The 18,909-nt window shown below is 47.0% G+C and overlaps 7 protein-coding genes across 7 annotated transcripts; 3 read left to right on the top strand and 4 right to left on the bottom strand.

Moving 5' to 3' along the window:
• Positions 1 to 2,045: 2,045 nt before the first annotated feature.
• FSUBG_10665 (uncharacterized protein) lies at positions 2,046 to 3,092 on the top strand (the record flags this gene model as incomplete). The annotated part of the gene is made up of 1 exon (XM_036675265.1): positions 2,046 to 3,092. The coding sequence occupies one exon, from the start codon at positions 2,046 to 2,048 to the stop codon at positions 3,090 to 3,092; it is 1,047 nt and encodes a 348-aa protein (XP_036533880.1).
• A 506-nt stretch (positions 3,093 to 3,598) lies between these two features.
• FSUBG_10664 (uncharacterized protein) lies at positions 3,599 to 4,537 on the bottom strand (the record flags this gene model as incomplete). Its single annotated transcript, XM_036675264.1, has 1 exon — positions 3,599 to 4,537. One exon carries the CDS (start codon positions 4,535 to 4,537, stop codon positions 3,599 to 3,601), a length of 939 nt encoding a protein of 312 aa, XP_036533879.1.
• A 1,474-nt stretch (positions 4,538 to 6,011) lies between these two features.
• FSUBG_10663 (uncharacterized protein) lies at positions 6,012 to 7,058 on the bottom strand (the record flags this gene model as incomplete). The annotated part of the gene is made up of 1 exon (XM_036675263.1): positions 6,012 to 7,058. One exon carries the CDS (start codon positions 7,056 to 7,058, stop codon positions 6,012 to 6,014), a length of 1,047 nt encoding a protein of 348 aa, XP_036533878.1.
• Positions 7,059 to 10,312: 3,254 nt separating this feature from the next.
• On the top strand, positions 10,313 to 12,725 carry FSUBG_10662 (Tyrosinase; the record flags this gene model as incomplete). Its single annotated transcript, XM_036675262.1, has 7 exons — positions 10,313 to 10,550; positions 10,601 to 10,749; positions 10,801 to 11,148; positions 11,209 to 11,573; positions 11,631 to 12,131; positions 12,184 to 12,478; positions 12,540 to 12,725. 7 exons carry the CDS (start codon positions 10,313 to 10,315, stop codon positions 12,723 to 12,725), a joined length of 2,082 nt encoding a protein of 693 aa, XP_036533877.1.
• An 837-nt stretch (positions 12,726 to 13,562) lies between these two features.
• On the top strand, positions 13,563 to 14,423 carry FSUBG_10661 (uncharacterized protein; the record flags this gene model as incomplete). The annotated part of the gene is made up of 1 exon (XM_036675261.1): positions 13,563 to 14,423. The coding sequence occupies one exon, from the start codon at positions 13,563 to 13,565 to the stop codon at positions 14,421 to 14,423; it is 861 nt and encodes a 286-aa protein (XP_036533876.1).
• A 117-nt stretch (positions 14,424 to 14,540) lies between these two features.
• Positions 14,541 to 15,949, bottom strand: FSUBG_10660 (cysteine dioxygenase; the record flags this gene model as incomplete). The annotated part of the gene is made up of 2 exons (XM_036675260.1): positions 14,541 to 14,972; positions 15,017 to 15,949. The coding sequence occupies 2 exons, from the start codon at positions 15,947 to 15,949 to the stop codon at positions 14,541 to 14,543; spliced, it is 1,365 nt and encodes a 454-aa protein (XP_036533875.1).
• Positions 15,950 to 16,689: 740 nt separating this feature from the next.
• FSUBG_10659 (phosphatidylserine decarboxylase 2) lies at positions 16,690 to 17,976 on the bottom strand (the record flags this gene model as incomplete). Its single annotated transcript, XM_036675258.1, has 1 exon — positions 16,690 to 17,976. The coding sequence occupies one exon, from the start codon at positions 17,974 to 17,976 to the stop codon at positions 16,690 to 16,692; it is 1,287 nt and encodes a 428-aa protein (XP_036533874.1).
• Positions 17,977 to 18,909: the final 933 nt, after the last annotated feature.

Here is an 18,909-nt window from a genome sequence, read left to right as displayed (position 1 = left end):
ATCATACGATAAAGCGTAGAGGATTGGCCCTGGATATAATCAAAGTGTTCATGTTGATTTGGGGACGTAGCGCGTGAATTCGATGAGCCACGAGGCTGTTTGGACTGCCGATTTGCTTGTTGGTCGTCCAGAATAAAGTGTCTTGGAACTCTATTCCCGTCCTCTGCCGTGTAAGTAATAGCACGACCAGTGCGAGAAGAGTCATTGGAAAGCCCCGAGGTTCTCTCCGGCTCGGAAACGTAGGGCTTTGGACCAATTTTCATTCTGCAATTCCAATTGGTCACGCATTCGCGCTGTACGTAGTAAAGACGTTGTGTCGGATAGGAGACGATGCCTTGGATTTGTTCAAGTTGTGATAGACGGCTTGGGAGATAGGTAAGGCATTCAATATTAAAAATACAGGAGGCATGCGGCTGAAAGAGTTTACGTAGGCTCGAGGATGAAGAATTACAGGCAACGAGGCAACCGAAGGTCGGGCCCCAAGACATATGCGAGCCACTACGAATACAGGGGGGAGAGGGTGCAGAATAGCAGACAGCCGATAAAGATGAGTAAGACCGCTCTGAATCCTACAGCCTCTAGAATTTTGACGACTATTGCTTTGTTACCATGCAGTCTATTGAAAGATTGACGTGTCTTCAAGATTATCAAGATTCTCTAATCGCTTATGATAGAATGCCCTGAAATTACAAAAGGATATTGCACTTTAAAAGCCATCAAATATACCTCCCATAAGAGAGCCACCCTAGGCCTTGATTTGAATTATTCTTCTCAGTTTTGGGTTGAGCCCTAGGGCTGTGCCATGGTGACTCTCCTGTCAACAGCCTGCCTTGGATGTCAAGCCCTGAATCCGACAGCCAACATTGAAGTCTACCATTGGATTCTACTTTTTGACTTAATTGGTTCAGTTCACTTCTAGCGCGGGTTAGAGAACAGGGTTGGGGTAATGGGTATCTCAAACGAACCTGGTTGAAGTTGTCATAGAAGATGGCATGTTTAATCGAGGTAATTGAATTTGTGACAGACTGATAGTCAAAAGCATGCTGCAGGTCTATAAATGAGTCATATTCATCATATAAATATTGCTTCTTCGCCAGATTGTCGTCGTCCGCAACGGCGGATGCTAGGCCTTGGCACCATTTCACGACTTTGGAACAATTCATCGAATGCCGACGAGTAGTACAACCAGCAGATTTCTTGGGCTAATGGAATCTCAGCATGGCTATGGCGAACCAAAAATGTGGGCGTGCAGAGCTTGGTAGCTGGGGAAAACACAATATGTGGCGGCGAATGAGAGCTGTGGGTGTGTCGTACAACAGCAATAGTGCAATACATCACCGAATAGGATCATCAGGCAGGGGTATACCACCGCCCAAGCTTCCGCCTTTGCGTAGAATGGAATATATCACTGGAGAGGAGGCCTCTACGGTGAACTGGTTCGCAAATGGGGTTATGTCTCGATACGCCGGCACAAAATGACCTTCCGCACGCGTGTAATACTTCCGCATATGTGTACAAGATGACGCACCTCCGTGAGGTGTGGCTGCCCAAAGACAATATCCATTGTGGTACTCCACTATACCGGAAATGAATTGTCTTTCTCCTGTTACTCGGAGCCATTATTATAAGCTTATTCACGAGAACGATGAGGACGAATCATGATCATAACCTCCCATTTGAATGGGGGAACCTAGATTGCAATTGCTTGCGCGTAGTTTGTTCGATTTATACATAGCAAGGCACTCTTAGTAAATGACAATGTTTCTGTTCCGCGGCTGTGTAGGTCGGTCTGTGGGATTGCATTTGTGTAGAGTATCGACAACAGAGCCTCCAAGCCTTGCGCAATTGCGGAAGGCAGAATGCTGCCTTGAGAATTAAAAAGGCTCCTCAATACTTTTCTCTCGGGCTTTCAATCCTAAGTCACTCGTTGAAAGCATTGGCGTTGTTTGAGTCTACGAAAACTCCTTCTTATTCTCGGTTTCACAAAGACACAGCATATTATTCCAGGACCCTCGGCTTTCCTCCGAGCATATCCCCCTGACAAGATGTCCGGCTACCAATATCCCCCCCCTGGCGAATTCCAGCTCCCGTTGATCTTCGCATGTCTCTTCTGCGCCACTGACCCGGTGCAATTCCATGAGTGCAGCAACCTTCGCCTTCGCCGCCTAAGTGATGTCTCCCAGCACGTCGAACGGTGCCACCTTCTGCAAGAGGTCAAGCTGTGCACAGCGCAGGGGGCCGAGGCAGCCATCAAGAAGGGAAACGAGAAAGGCACTTGCACCGACCCCAACCACATCAGGGTCTACGATCCGATATGTCGTCTGGAGTTCCGTGGCCCTAGCGCGGAGGCTGATCTCGAACGCCACCTGGCTGACAATAACTGCCAACCAAAGACTATTGAAGAGACGGGCATGTTACTACCCAGAGAGTTCGAAACACTCTTGAGTGAGCGTGACAGAGCTACGGCGAGCCCTGAAGCTAAATGGTACGCAATGTGGAGCGTGTGCTTCCTACATCTGACAACGACAAGATTTAAAAATGTCCCAGCGTCACCGTACGTTCAGACAATCGTTGCACGCGAGGCTGGCGAGACACGCATCCGACAAGCCCTGGACGATCTGCCTATTCCATTGGAGCTACGTAAATATACATTCGATGTGATTGTCAACGGACTATACCCTGTTCAGTCTGGAGCAGACGCCGGAATTAAGGAAATCGTCAAGAGCCAGCAGGAAAAGCGGACTTCAGCGCTCGAAGCCCTCCGGAAGGCGGAAATTGCAAAGCTTTTCCGATCAGCTTTCGATCCATCAGAAGTGACATCTTCAGAATTTCCGTCTGCCGTTCCTGTGCACCGCCAACTACAGCACCAGACACTGGAGCAAGCAAGCAATGGGATGATGGGTCTCTCATGCCTGGTTCCAGGAGAACCACACCCGTCGCAATGGCCATACCCTACTATGCATTTAGATTACCCTCACCCGGAAACTGAAGTACCTCCAGAGATGTCTGGTCCTGTATATGGGCAGTTTATGGAATTCGCCGACTATCACCCTTCGAACGGGTACACTGGCGGCTTCAGTGACGGCTACTAGTCACTTTTCTATATCTTTCTGTCCTCAATTTGTTCGTCCAACATTTTTCTTCGATTTATTTCTCCGTCATTTCCTTCTTCTTTGTTATTATCCACAGGAAGTGTACAGGCTATTCAAGGCATACACACGTCTTTCGGATAGCGCAGGAAGGAAAGTCGCTTTTTTTTCTCAACATTGAGTTAATTGTGTGAATTTGCTGTTTTTTATTGGAATATTGATACGTTTCTAGTATTAATAGAAATTTTCAATTACTATATGCGGCTCGTGGTGATATAACGAACATATATTTGTCTATTACAAGACCCTAGCGTAAATTTCAGACATGCAGATGATACTCGTGAATAATACTGTCCCTCAAACACTTCTATGCTGACCCTCCAAATCCAACCTGTATAAGTTGCCTGCAAGACATCGTTGGTCGTATTGTGGCAGTCTCTAGTACTTCAAAGAGTCCAGGATACATTTGGAGCCTGCAGGCCCCAAAACTCAGGAAGCATTGCCATCCCTTATCCGGCTCCCTGGCACAGATACGGGGAGCAAGGCTCGCAAGAATCTGGAAACACGATAGACCAAATAAAAAGCCACTTTGCTTTTTCACTGGTGCGATGCGTGTCTGTCTCGAGTAGCATCGATTTCTGGCTCTCACTTAATCCAAACAATGGACCAGGAGTACGCCGTGGGCATTTCTCGTTCAAAACATGATCGTCGCGACAGATCTGCGTGTCGAAGGTTTCATAGCAGTTTATACAGTAGCATGGCCGAGAATGAGATTGGAATAGATGTTCAATCACATCCGGAATGCTTTGTAGGTCGCTCGTGAGCAGACATTGGAGACACTTCTCAGGATCATAGAGATAGAAAGGGCAGGCAAGATGAAGATTATCTTTGGGGCGACACATAGGACGCGATATCACGACGAGATCATCGTCACTGATGTCGTATTCGTCATATATTTCCCCATGCGTTATCTGCTGTCCAGGCGATGGTGTGAAGCGTGTCTGAGGAAGAAGTCCATTCTCTAGCGGTGCGATGGACTCCCTCTTCTCTTTGCAGTCCCTGAACATTGCAATTGTATGCCTCTTAGCCTCAAGTCCCTGGAATTGGAGATCATCGTTCTCAATCAGTTTAAGTTCCGATGAGGAGAAGTTTCCCATGTCATCATCATCTTCTGTATCACTGGTTGACCAGTAATGAGGCTCCATGTCATGTTTGGGAGACAAGGGTGCCACATGTCGATGCAAAGGTGCATTGGGTTGGCTGGGAGGGCAGGGATCCCATTGGGTAGTGCGCCTAGCCTCTCCTGTGTCGTTTCTTTGCCGGATTGATTGCTTGAGGTCATGCTGGCAACACCCAGGTTCGGCCATTGCTTCTACCTTGTTTCGACGAAAGGGAGACTCAAGGTACTGAAGGATGATGTGCAAGAGACCAAAACTGCAAGGGAACATATTGGTGCTTAAACAAAGCTCAGGCAGTGTACATGTCTATTTTTTCTATGGACATTCCGCGAGTCTTATATAATAGCTATTGAGCCCAATTCTCGTGAGGCAGATGAATCCGCAGCACATCTGTGTATTTCATGATACACCAATAAAATATGAACCTCAGGCGGGGAGTAATGCAAGCGAAAGCTGGTAAGAATGCAGCCTGCTTTGACAAGCCAATGAGCATTGGCTAATCTGGGTCATCCTGGAGTCTGTCTACGCAACGGCGGAGAGGTAGTACAGAAACTTTTGATAATCAATCAGATGTCTGATGGGGTTGAAAATAATGGTTCGCCCAGAAATCAGAGCCCTATTCTTGATGTTTTTACGACGCAGTTTTCATATGAATGACAACAGTCTGATGTGATACCAGACAGCATGACCATAATACGCATCGCAATCGTGAATCTCGTATCACAACTCACAGCTGATTCACAGGCTACACAAGGAGTAGGGTTGAAACGAAGTCTTTCTTTTATCTCTTGGGGGTTATTTTACATGAGAGGATGGCATCTCTGGACTTGAGCATCGACACTTGGACAAGGTAGACATTGAGACCTTTCCGACGCTTGCCATTTCACGGCCGAACTAAGTAGATATACATGATTGTGCAGCCTCCATGCATCTGTCTTCAATACACATCACAAAGCTGATATCGGAACACGCCACGCTCAAATCTTGAGCACACTCGTGGTCTAAACCAAGCCCCAGTGTCTGGAAATCCGTGCTGCGATACCAACACCAGTTGGCCTCATTTCTACCTGAGGCCAGCCATGCGTCATGCCAGCTTAGATAGTACACTTCCTCAAGAGATTGCTTGTGATATATATAGAATTCCTGTTTTTTTCTTCAAGCGAGGTCTTAATCCGTTGCCATCATGTGAATCGCATATACTTAATCTACCTGTTGATCATAGTCACTTGGCTGTACTTATCATTGATATATTACGTCTTGAATGCCTGACTAGATTCAGTATCACTAGTATATTGGCTTCATTCATGCGAATATAATAGTCTTTCCATATCAATCAACTCTCAAGGTAAATCCTTTTGTCTTTGTGCATATTTCCTGTCGCGCGTTCTGGACATTTGGCCAAGCGCTCAAAAACTTTAACATCTGCTACTTAACGGATTGTGAACCGTAGTTCAAGATTTGAGATTTCAATTTCAACGTAATATAGTGCTCACTCAACTGTTCACAGAAGCTGTGCGGTATCTGGCAATGCGCTATCAGTACGACGAAAGATCCGAGAAAGGCCGCAAACTTATAGTGATGCGAGATTCACGATAAACTGCTTACAATCTGATTAACACACGGGTGGATGGAGAACTGAGGCTAACAAGGGCTTTATCAACTATATAACGCCCATCACGAAGAATGCCGGGTTCAGTGCTAATCATCCAAGCCTCCATGTCTCTCCCTACCTGAAATTGCGCGATCACCTGTCCGAAGATTGAATCGCTGAATCGCTATCCTCTGTCATTGCCCAGTCTATCAGACCGCGCAACGCCTGCTGGCAAATCGTATCATTCCTTATGCTGTTCCGATCGGCATGGCTTGCCAGTCCTGCAAGAAAGCCAGAGACGACTTTCTGGCCATCGGCAATCCAGAAATCCCTCATCATGGAAACTTTCAGCCCCTCATCCCGATAAAGGTATGGAGATCGAGGTTGCTCTCTACCAGGGAAGACCGTAGACCAAAGACGGCGCCAACGACTTTCTTCTCCTAAATCATACCGATCCCTCTTGATCAATCTTACTTTTTGGCTTTCAGTCAGCCCTATAGATGCCTCTTGATCAATTCGTTTGCATGCGTTCTCCAAGACGTGGCTGTCTCGCTCAATCAATGTTTCAAAGGTCTTCCAGCATGTACGACAATACAGAGGCTTATCGTGTTGCCGTAGAAGATGCTTGATCAATGCTTCAATAGAGGATAGATCGTGTTGGACAAGACATTTCTCATGTTTGTGACGTGCGTGGATGTAAAATGGACAAGCGAGATGAAAGAAACCCTCTCTGCGTATTGGGTGAGAAATTACAACGAATTCCTCCTCGCTGTCATTCTCTGCGTCGGCTCTTGGAAGACCCGACTGCCATTGTGATGTTCTGAAACGCTTTCGCGGCGGCAATCTGTCCTTTGGTGGCGCAGTGTAATTTACCCCATTACTCCAACAACTAAATCTCTCTCTCAAAAGTTGCTGTAGATCGATTTTCTGCGCAAGAGATAATTGACTGTGAGATAGGCTATTCTCCCGAGATTCTGGCTGTTCGTTGGTGCTGGTGACTTCATTGTTGTCATTACTTGCAGTACCCTCGCTTCTTGATGGGGTTGTAGCCTCGTAGAGTTTAGGCTTTTCACATTGATCGTCGGGAGGAGACAGCGACTGTCCTGATCTTGTCCTCTTTAAACCAGTCTGGACAGGCTGCTGGATTGATTGTCTGGAGAATTGCCTCACTGGAAGCTTTCGAGACCTTGGCGGTGTCATAATGAAATCTTAGAACAGTTCCGCAAGAGACACAACGCAATCGAAAGGCAGTAGAGTTCTTTGCTACCAAGGTCGTGAGGAGGCAGGAGGTGTAGGAATACACAGGATGTAGCTGATGTGGCTGAATGGAACGATAATCTTTAGGAAGATCGTCTTTAATGTACTCGCTGTCCTGTAGCCTGATGTAAATTTCAAAAAACTCGAGTTTTGTTGGGGGGTAGCCAATGAGCTTGCAGCCGGTCATTCTCGCTTCTGGAAATGGTGTTATGGATTGTGCCAATTAAAAGACAGTCAATCCTGGAGTCTGCACAATCGTGGAATGGCTTTTCAGCCCTAGGCCAAACAGGTTCTCCCTTCACTTTTGGAGTAGAAACGAGTACACTATTGCAGAGTCAGCAGATAAAGTGCCTGTCGGACTTGGAAAGCCTGCGATAAAATACCCGCAGCGGTACATGACAAGCCTTCCAATCTGAGGGTGCCACGATTGTGGAGAGCTTGTCTGACGTTGAATTGCGTGGTTGGTGGTGTACAACTGCCGACTTGATGATTCACAACAAGCGCAATGCATTTCGGTCTTACCGCAAGTATTCATCTGAAACTAACATACGTTACGTGGTTTGAAATCACAATTCATGCACAGCCTGGCTTGAATGGATGGTAGGTGTCTATCGTGGAGATATGCAATCTTCTGGCGACGACTGGGTTACGAATGACGGTATTTTGGTCTGCGTGGTCATCTACGACATCGCTGGTGCCCAAATCGCATTACGGAATCCTCGATGCCCAGTCACTCTGGAAGATGCACCGAGGCAAAATCTGCGGTGGTATGTCTGTTGGCTGTTAAAGAAATCATCAAATTACTGGGCAAAAGGCTATGAAGTTCAATGGGTAGCAGCATAACTAGTCCGAAACGGATGATTGGTGTCAATTCTAGTCATATACGTCTGGTCGATGATGGCTGGGTCACGAATGACCACGTTTTGAGACACCTTTTAGTCTCTTTTTGCGCCATCTTTGACGCTGCACAGAATCCGACTTCATCACCCACTCACTATATAGATGACAAGCAAGATAAATTCAACAGCGACCATGGGGGTCTCGAAAGACTTGCATCTTATTATAGGTATATCATTGCAGTCGATCCCTTCGCTTATGAGGCTGCAAATTACTGTGAAATCCTGTACATCTACATCCGCTGGGACTACGTGGTCAACAGTGACCAAACATGATGTACACTACGAGCCCGTATGTGAGAAAAGTCCGAGAACAGCTGTGTCTTTTTGAACTTATCTTTGTAGTTTTAAATATATCCTAGGCCTTCGTTATTATAAGTGACCTTCTCATTGTAGCTATTAAATCTGCCACCGCTAAATGGAGCCTAGGTTTTATCTATTAACATTCGCTTTGATAGTGGTTCTGTCTCTATAGGTATTTCTCTCTCTGGGAAGACAAGTTCAAAAGTTCATGATGGGCGGCTTATTGAATCCCACCGTTGCATGTAGCACCAGAAGCTAACATGGCCACCGTTTTAATCCAAAGCCATGGAAGCCTTGGGTCTCTAACCTCATGGAATACTGCATGTTCTGATTGAGTTCCTATCCTACCAGAAACGGTTCAAAAGTAATCCTCAGGCTACTAGATTCGACTTAAATTAAAGCATTTAAGCGTATAGAGAATACATGAACCTAATTAGTATAAAATAAGGGACGTGTTTTTATATTAAGATTACTATTATTGCCCTTTTCCTATACACTGAGATAAAAAGGATGAAGTTTAGGCCTTAGGTTATAAATATAATTATTAAATAAAAAGAACTTTATTAATAAAAGCCTTTACTTAGAAGTTTTTATATTAACAATCTAATATTTTAATCAACCTCAGGGCTATATTAAGTAAAGAGATACTAAAAAGGGAATAATCTTAAATTTCTGTCTTTATATGTATACTATAATATAACTCTTTAAGCAATAATGCAGTAGTAAAGACTTAAGTCTAATTTACTACCCTCTATCTCTGACGTCTGCTGCCGCTGCTATGTGAAACTTGGCTGCATTCATCTAATTAGGTTTTTTGAGTGATCCAATCACTCTGAGGCTGTCATTTTACTAAAATAGATTCAACGAGCAGGGGATAAACTGACTTCAAGTTCTTGAATCCCAACGTCGCTATGTGTATCCAGCAGCCACGATATGGTCGCTAATAAGCACCTTTTCTATACAGTCCAAGCAGTGAGACTCTCTGTTTCAGTGCTCATTGACAAGTATCTTCAATGTATCCAAGAATCGTCAGCAGAGGCTTGCGGCTCAACAGTAAGTCATCTTTGCATCCCGCAACCTCCCCAGCTCGTACACTCGGGTATCGCTTCAGGCTTCCAGAGAATCTTCTCGGAACAGATTGTTTGAGTTTACAGTCTAATCTGAGACACATTTCTCCGGCGGCTTCGAATCAGTATGGAGTATCTATTGACTGATATTTGGCCGTATCGTCTCGTGACTTTGTTTTGTGATATCTCGCCTCTTGCATGGACCGGCCCAGATCAGATGGTGCTGGTATGTGATCTTGGCATATATATGCAGCACCGTGATTTTAAAGGCTATCGGCTGGTTGAATAAGCGAGAGTTCATGCCTCCAAGACAAAGCTTAAAAAGGCTGGCTGAGTCTGCGCCTAATGAAGTTTAAATGAGGGGTTGTGACCTGTCCTGTATAGAGAGCTGAAAATTAATGGATTGCCTAAGGTCCAAAGAATGCTGGCATGCAGTGTGACAGTCGACTCGGCACCTGATAAGAAAAAGCCACCATGAATCTATACGATAGTATGAAGCCTCAAACAAGTGTATGCGATGTTTTGGGGTTTATCTTCAGCTGTAACAAGAAACGCCATTCACCTGCTCTGGGCTTCTTACTGGTGCCAAAAACGCCACCCGCGCTTCTGTTGCCTCTAGCGGCGCTAGCCTAGGCCCTACTGGGCACTCGACGCATACCTGAGATCGATATATTGACATTAGTTTGCATGAAATAGTTCAATGCATGTGACTGCTTCTACGGCGGCCGCCTGTGATAGGGAATAGCGCTCGGAAGGGGCATGGTAGGACTTATGTTGTCATGTCTTTCGCTGGTACGTTACCGGAGTGGAGAACGAAGTATATTAAGCCAGCATTGCCCTCAATTTATGGTTTACTTTTTAGCATCCAGGACATTAAGAGCCCAAAGATCATCAGAGGCACTCTATCTCGAACACATCAACTTTCGAAATCATGGACAACATCAACAAGGCTCATGAAGAGGGAGCTGTAATCGGCCTCCATGAGGTTGCAGGTGTAGGAGAGCGCCTTGACATCGACGTTATGTTGATGACGCAGCCGGACACCTTCAATCTGTTTCTCATCGCCTTGATGGAGCTTCAGGACATGAAGAAGGAGGAAATAACATGGAAACCTGGCCCTGGCTATTCCTTCACCTCGGATGATATCATGTCTTGGTACCAGATTGCAGGTAAGTCTCACACCAAGTCACTTGCTCCAACGACTGCTAATTAGCAATAGGTATACATGGGCTGCCAGCCGAAGACTGGGCTGGAGAAGAGGACCGTGGGAAGACAAAGCGTGATATCGCGAGAGATGGCGATGGCTACTGCGCCCATTCCACCCCAACCTTCGCGCTGTGGCATCGACCTTACCTTGCCATGCTTGAGGTGAGAAGACAGGCTCGCCACGAAATACTCTGCTGATCACTCCGAGTTTAGCAAACCATCTTTCGTCAAATCGATAACATCGCCAAGCGATTTTCTGAGTCTTCTGAAGTGTCAGACGAAGATAAGCAGAAATACAAGGCTGCTGCTAAGAATTTCCGACTTCCGTACTGGGACTATTTTCGCCCCAGAGGAGGGCCTGTTACCTTCCCAGGAGTGGTTGATGGCACCACAACAACAGCTCCATATGACTTTCATGCCCCGAGGATCTTTACGGAGAAGAGGGTCATGGTCAAGCGTCTCCCTGACAACAAGCTAATTGAAATGCCCAACCCTTTTTTCCAATTCGAATTTGACAAGAAGGGCTCGGACAGGATTGACTGGAGGTATTCTAAGCTCGATGTGAGTCTATTCTTGTTTTAACGACGATGATGGCTTGCTGACATGTCTACGCCACACTAGCTCAACAAGCTACGCGATGCCAAAAGTCGAACATGCCGTCACGGAGGCTCCGAGCCGGAAAATACCATCCTCCTTAACAGGCTTCTGAATTCAGTTCGAGAGGATCAGACGCGTGTCTGTCTCGCCCTGATCGAGGATAAGGCCTACAGTAACTTCAAAGCGTTTTCGACTGACGGCGTCATGGACCCTAACATTGATCCCATAAAAGCCCTGAGAAGTAGCACTGGATCGATCGAGGGGTTTCATAATGCCTATCACGGGCACATCGGTGGATTCGCAGGAGACCCGAAGGATGAACTTCGAGGTGGACACATGGGCAGCGTTCCTGTGGCTGGGTTTGATCCCATCTTTTGGATCCATCATTGGTGAGTAGACCATTCGCGATGCAGCTAACAAGTTCGTCTCCTGATACAAGACTACAGTCAAATTGATAGAATACTCGCTATCTGGCAGGCTGCCAATAGTGATGATGGCGACAAGCATTGGTTCAATGAGTTGGCAGGTACGGAATTCCAAGCTTTGGGCGGTGCAAGCCTTCACCCATTCCGCAAGTGGCCTATCAAACCGGCCAAAGAAGACAGGTATTGGACTTCTGATTCAGCCAAGTACACTGATACATTCGGATACATGTATTCTGAAACTGCCGGTGGAAGGAAAGGCGATCAAGTTCGTAATGAGTTCACGCGGAAATATGGCTGGAGCCGAAGACTCGATGTCAATGAAGACATCGGGGTACCGCCAGAGGACATGCAGCCTCTAGACGTCTCTAAAGCTCAAGTCTTCCTTGGCTTGCCTTCTGAGGATCTATTCAGGCCTCTGATCCCGCCGCCAATCCAGCCAAGCAAGGAGCAAAGTGTTCTGGCAGCGTCAACCCCATCCTCCAAGTTCTCCCAAGAGTGGTACATCGATGTCGTTGTCGAGAGGTAAGCACAGACAAGTTCTTAAGGCAAACGGCCCTAACTAACAATTGCGCAGGATGGCTTTGAATGGATCTTACACCATTTTCTACATCATTGGTGATGTTGACGGCCATTCTGGTATGGAATGGTCTTCCCTCCCAGGCTTTGTTGGAGTTTCGCATATCTTTACTTCCAGCTCCGAGATTTGCGAGAACTGCGCAGACCAGGAGCGTCAAGTCCAGCTTGTTACTAGCACCACTCCCATGACGTCTCTGCTACTTGATTACGTCAAAATCCAGCAGTTGGGTAGTCTGGCCCCAGAGGATGTTGAGCGATTCCTCATCGATAACTTGAAGTGGCGCGTTCAGACCGTAAGTGGCAGCATTGGCTATTGTTGAGATGAAACAATTTGACTGACTGAACGAATTCCAGATTGACGGCAAGGTCATTGACCCTAGAGACTTGGATAGAGATCACACAATGAAGCTCAGTATCAGCCGCAAGATTGCACCCATGCCTGGACAGGATGGAGAGGTTCGGTACACCTTCCATCCTGAGATCATCGACACCATCATCAACAACTCCTCACCCGAAATGACATCCTTGCCTAGTCAGTAGGAATGAGTTATCAGCATCAAGGCCCAGTCCTATGTAGCAATTCCGTTAGGCTTCACATGCAATTCAACCATAGGTGAAAATACTCGCACAATCCTCACATGAACCTTGACTTGACCTGTTCAACATCATGCTTTCCGGTAGATTGTTTAGCATACGGAGAGGTTGGCAAATGGACCTGATGATTCTGTATCAGTCCGAGCAACAGAGCTCCATGTAGCACAGTGATATGCGAGCATGACTACTGCGAAAGGGGACATCTGTTCTGGCATGGGCAGAGCACTATTTCGGCCCTTTTCTTAACCTCCCAAATGAATGGATCAGCTGGACTGACTCACTCAACATTCCCACGATACCGCTTACTTTACTGACAGTAATCGAAGAAATGACACAGAGTTTCCTACAGTCGCAAGCAGACTTCAAAGAGTCAATCGATAACTCAAGATTATCAATCATATTCGGAACACCGCTTATGTAAATATTTTTTACGAATGTGACCTGGCTTTGGTCCCTTTAGGCAATCAGAAGGCTCTCGTGATACGTTCCCCCCGCTGAAGTAAGCCCCAGAGTGGCATTTTGATAACTTTGAACGTTGATTATTGGTTACTCAGCTTTCAGCTCCGGCAGCTATTGAATGGTGGCGGTGAAGCCGCATAGCTGAAGAAATGTGACTGTATATCATCACATGCCTTCAGTTCTTGTTCCATGAAAGTTAAATAGAGGCTCGGTTCCAGAGAGTTCGCTTATCTTGTCCAAACCAACGCAGTCAATCTTCAATTGCACGCCTTCAGCTTATCCACTGCCAATAACATCACTCCTACATACAATCAAGTATTAGCCATGGCTCGGCACACGGGTATTGACCAGACAGAGCCTTATGGAGCCAAGCTCGTGGAACTTGCCGCTCAGAACGTTTCAAACCCACTTCCAGCAGAAAATGCAATCAATGCTCGACTAACTGCCATTGATGGAACTGGTACTGCCATCTTGGCCAGCAAGATCAAGACGGCCACCAACGACTTTGGCGGCTTCGCCCTAGTTCTCCAGGACGATGCAAAGTATAACGACTTCTACTGGCTCCAATTCATCACTCGACAGCTCGTCGTTGACAATGCTGCCAAGACCGGTAACTTGGTCAACAAAGCATCCACTCCTGCATACCAGCTGGTAGACGCTACAGGAGAGGTCACGGACTTCGCCAGTGGGGCTGGAGCATCAAACTGGAACACCTGCTGGGGAGTTGACTCTGGCCTCACCAAGGGCTTCTTCGGTGACACGTATGAATACGTGTACTCAGACACTCTGAAGATAACAGCCGTCCTGGACCCTCCGAGCGTTCTAATGGGGAAAACCCCGACAAGTGTGAGAGAGAAAGCTCTGTACAAAGACTGTCCAGACGGATTGGTTAATATGAAGACTGAGCTAGGAGACGGTCAGGGAATCTCCCGCGCCTACTTCTCTGACTATCTCTTGAAGAAGGTTGATGGGGACAGATACCGTATCTATGCCCGCTTTGACCTGACTCTGACTTGGAATGCAAGGGAGGCGGACAAGAAGAAGTTTACACTCAACACTTTGGCTTCCACTGAGACCAACGCCTTACTCGCTTGCCACATGGCTGCTCTGCGACATGTCACCACCCCAGGCGATGGCACTGAAGGCAACGAGTCTTTCGAAACCTTTCGCAGCAAGATCATTTAGTGGACAGAAATAAGGGCTGCTGTTGTGCAGGCAGATAACGACCAATTCTCACAGAGCAGGGAGAGCGGAGATTGTAGGCGGTAGTGCAGATAGTGAACACAGTTATACTACTAGATGCTAGGCTCGGTGTGACTTCTCCCACTCATCCTTGACCTTCTGCACGAACAGCCCGTACGCACTATCGCTATTCGGAATGAACTTGTTCCTATGCCCCTGGTTATCCATCCAGTAAAACGCCTCATCGTGAACCCTATCATCATCGTCAAACTGATAGCACTGAAGAGTGATACAGACAGTGTTTGAGGTGTTTTCCAGTTGATGGACTTGATACTGATCCTTGCCTAACCAAGTGACTTTGCCTTCTTCAAGAATCACTGGGTTACCAATAAGTTGTGGATTACTTCCTTCCTCGACCTTGTCGAACCACGATACTTGGATCTTTCCGTAGAGGACTCTGATGACCGCTGAGGCGTCGCCGTGCTGATGAATAGGCGACTTGTGACCTGGAGGCCAGATTTCCATGACGTAGGGAATTCCGGGTGAATCGGCCTGCTAGTGTTAGTTGCGGTCAAAGCCAATAATTGCGGACATACCAGATTATCACCAATCGTGATGCGAAGATAGGTCTCAGTTGGATCTTTGAAGGTGTCCTTTGCCTTGAGAATGGCCCCGCAGTACTTGTTCTCATCTCTGCAGCTCTCGTCAATAGCTTCAGGAAGCTTCGGGAACGAATCCGGTCTCGCTGTGATCTTGGCTCCGGAAATGTTATGGTACAGCTTCTGACAGGCCTTGGGCAGATTGGCAAACGTCATGGCTGTCATTTTCTCCAGGATGTCCAGTGTCATCTCCGACTCGGGGATAACAACAGGAGGGAGATCAACAGTGACAGGCTGCGGCTTGTACTTGATTTCTTTGTTCGAAATCGGAGATCCGTCTTGCTCAACTTCGGTGGAAACGAGATTGTCCATCCAAGCAGCTTTCTCCTTGTCGAACTGAATCTCCATGAAAGTCATGGAATTGTTGATCAGGGATTGGCCATACCGGATGCGAGCGTTGCTTCTATCAACCGAGATCCAGTAAGTAGGCCTCTTAGTCAACGTGTCAAGCAACGCTGAGGTTTTTCCCTTCGGGAACATGACAAGGTCGTGAAACTTGCTCCTCTCTTCATCGGATTGAAAAGTGAGTTTTTCTTTATATGCGACAAACTTGTCAGCATCTTTGTCCTTCTTTGACAGAACGCAGTCAGTCTTGGTGATTTCAAGCCTCAGAGTTGGCTGTTCCTTTCGCTTTTCGGGGCGAATGGTAAATACAACACTTTCTGTGGGAGAATCAGCTTTGGCGGCAATGGTACCGAGACCTCCCACGGCAAATTCAATCCCAACGGGAGTGGTCTCCAAGGAAGAGGAGATTGAGTATAGAAGATTGGCGGGTTTGAAGGGGCTGATTTGGGGTTGAGCGTCAAGTTCAACAGGGATCTGATCCTGGGGTTCCCAAAAGGGATCAGTGAAGTGGGACGGATCGGCCATGGTGAGAAATGATGATGAATCTCAAGACTGAATTGACGAGAAGACTTGATGTTTTTCAGTAAAGAAAGTTCTCTGTATAAATAATTGTTCATGACCTTACGCTTTGACCTCAAGAAGTTGATATATCAGTTGATACACGGCCAAACCGCCTATCGCAGCTGTTGAATTCGTCATCCAAGACAACCCACTCAGTTGCAGGGGACTAGTGGTCTTCAGCTAGCCACAGGAACTCTTTGCAGGAAATGATCACAGAAACAGTCGGTCTAGAACGCATAAGTTGCCTTTTTGAGGTAATTTAGGTCTCGCAAGATGCTTGAGTGCGGGGGTGCAGAGACATTTGCGTAACAACGTCCTAAAACTATCCCGAATGTACTAAAGAATTGAAAGCATGAGAATATTCTAATTTGCTGTTTTTGGACATCTCTCCTCAAAGTTAATGTCGGAATTTACGCATCATGAGTGACAATGTCTGAAAGACCAACCTGTTCAATACCCATGAACTATCTCGCAATAGTATGGCCTCTTAAGAAAATATGGGCCAGATCTGCATTCACAAAGCGTTGGGGATTAATTAAACTCTGCCATTGGGCTTAAACAGGCCATAACTGCATGTATGTCTCAGAGAAGCAGGCCTCATTTCAGGTATCCTCAGTATCCCAAGGTAACAGAAAGGCCCCCGTCAGTTTCGTTTATTCGGCTAGATAGTTATGATCTTAACCGTATACGGCAGAAACCTTTGATTACTTCTGAGGAGCTCTCGCCAAGACGGTACCATACTTGGAGTACGTGTTGTTAGTCGAAGCAACGAAATCCTCAACCCGTAGCCCCGCCTTGGGCTGGAACACACAGATGACATCCGATCCTCCAAACTGGAAGTACGAAATCTCTTGTCCCTTCTCCACTCTATCACCTTTCTGAATCGTTATCTTGACGGATGAAACCTGGGCCATACCGATAGGAAGAACGGCAACCTTGCCCAAAACGGGGTTGTTGATGATGATCATGCCACGGGTCTGCAGGAACTGATATCCAGGCGTGTCGGGAGCATCTGGACCGCACATAACACGCATGGGCTCACATTTAGAGTTGACCTCCATGTAAGCCGCACCCTGAATGTTCTTCGCTTCAAGAACTTCACCAGCAACAGGAGCGTGCTGGCGATGGTAGTTGAAGGTGTTGAGGAAGGCATGCATCCAGACACCACCATGGAACTCATCCGCGTACTCACTTCCCTGGAGAAGAGATGAGATGGTCCAGGGAAGGTTCTTGATCATAATCACCCCGTCAGACTCAATGTTGACAATGTTCTGGTTGGCGACCGAATTGTCATACGTGCAGTCAGCTGGGTAAACGATGACACGATCGTTCTCTGGCTCTGCAATAGGTCGCATGCCAGGTTTGAGATGGCGAGAGAAGAACTGGTTAAAGGTACGGAAACCACCCTCTGGGACCAAAGCTTCGTCATAGTTGTACTTGGGAGAGTTCTTTTGACTGAAGCTCTCAAGAGACTCTTTCGTGAGTGAGGCAGGTGAGTCCATGAACAGCCCAATAAGCTGCGCATACACGACTATCCATGAGGAGAGCCAAGTGAGCGGCTGACCAACTTGATCAGGCGAGATGGAAGTCTGAAGGTTCGCCAGAGGAGGCTGGTCGATGATGAAGTAAAACATGCAAAGAATATCGTAAATATCCTTGCCCTCGTAGTTCTCGTGAGGAACCCATTTGAGAAGATCGTTGGCAAAGTCTAAGAACGATCGGGCATCGCTGATGTTCAGCTTGTCCATGAACTGGGGGATCTGCTGGTATGCAGAGTGGACGGCTTCATCAAGAGCACCAGGCTTGACGGTCTCAAGGTAGCCTGTGAGAACGATGATGACGGGGTTGTATATAACAGGTTTCTCGCCAAGTTCAGGCAAGGGGATGATGCCGACGAGACCTTTGCGGATCTTGTCGAGGGGGCCTTTGGAGGGGGGAGGTGGCTGGAAGCCAATCTCAGTATCGGGGGCAGTGGGAAGACCAGAAGGCATGATGATAGTTTTTTGAGTAAGTTGTCGAGCTGAAGTGTTTGATGAAGATGAGTTTGGCTATCTGCCGACATGAGGGTTGGGGCATTTATACACATCGAGCCTTCTCTCATCTTCTACGCGGCTCATCTGACATCTACAGTGACTGTTCACTCATTCCTCTCTCCCTTCCAACTACAGACTTCAATCGGTCCTTTGCCCCTCTCTTGGCGGCACCATAAGCAATTGCTTGCGCAACACAATGGTGAAACTTTCAGGTAATTCGCCAATTCAACTTCGGCAAGTCTATCATGTCTCACAACCCCGCGTTCGTGCATCGATGCCCCTCCTCGGTGAATAGGACCTAAAGCGTTTTGCATCTACTGACCCGAAGGCCATTGGTTGATGGTTGTTTTCTCATCAGGGTCGAGCCTGCAGCTGGTCTTGGTCTCTGTATGGCCACTTTAGGCAAAGAACCAAGACTGGGCTTGACTTGAATCTGCAGTCTTCATGTGAAGTCCATCTGGAAACAATTCTATTGGGTTAGCGATCACTCCCCTTATCTCTTTTCTCTTGTCGCACTCACCAAGTCTCGGTCACGACTGAGCTGCCTCTTCTGGAGCAACGAACATGCTGTGAATGCAATGTATGTCGCACTTTCGAGCGGGCTCCAATAGGCAAGGGCTTTCAGCTATATGAATCTGTCGGTAGCTTTTCCGGGAAATTCATAGTCGGATGAAGCGGGCCGTATGCATGTCTTACTGATCTTTATGCTTTAGCCAGGAACTTTGGTTGTGGACATGCCAGTCGTGCAAGACTTGGTTTGTTAGTCAATTATGCCCAATGTCAGTTAAGTGAGAGGGCCAAGTCTTCCGGGAGCATGCTGCTATCTCATGTATGTTTTTAAGCTCTTGTGGTGGTGATTGTAGCTCTTAGGCACACGCCTCACCTATGAAC

The sequence above is a fragment of the Fusarium subglutinans genome (genome assembly GCF_013396075.1).
Source record: "Fusarium subglutinans strain NRRL 66333 chromosome Unknown NRRL66333_c0000187, whole genome shotgun sequence".
NCBI classification, from domain to species: domain Eukaryota; kingdom Fungi; phylum Ascomycota; class Sordariomycetes; order Hypocreales; family Nectriaceae; genus Fusarium; species Fusarium subglutinans.
The sequence above is the reverse complement of the archived record's forward strand: the minus strand, read 5'-3'. Positions and strand labels throughout refer to the sequence as shown.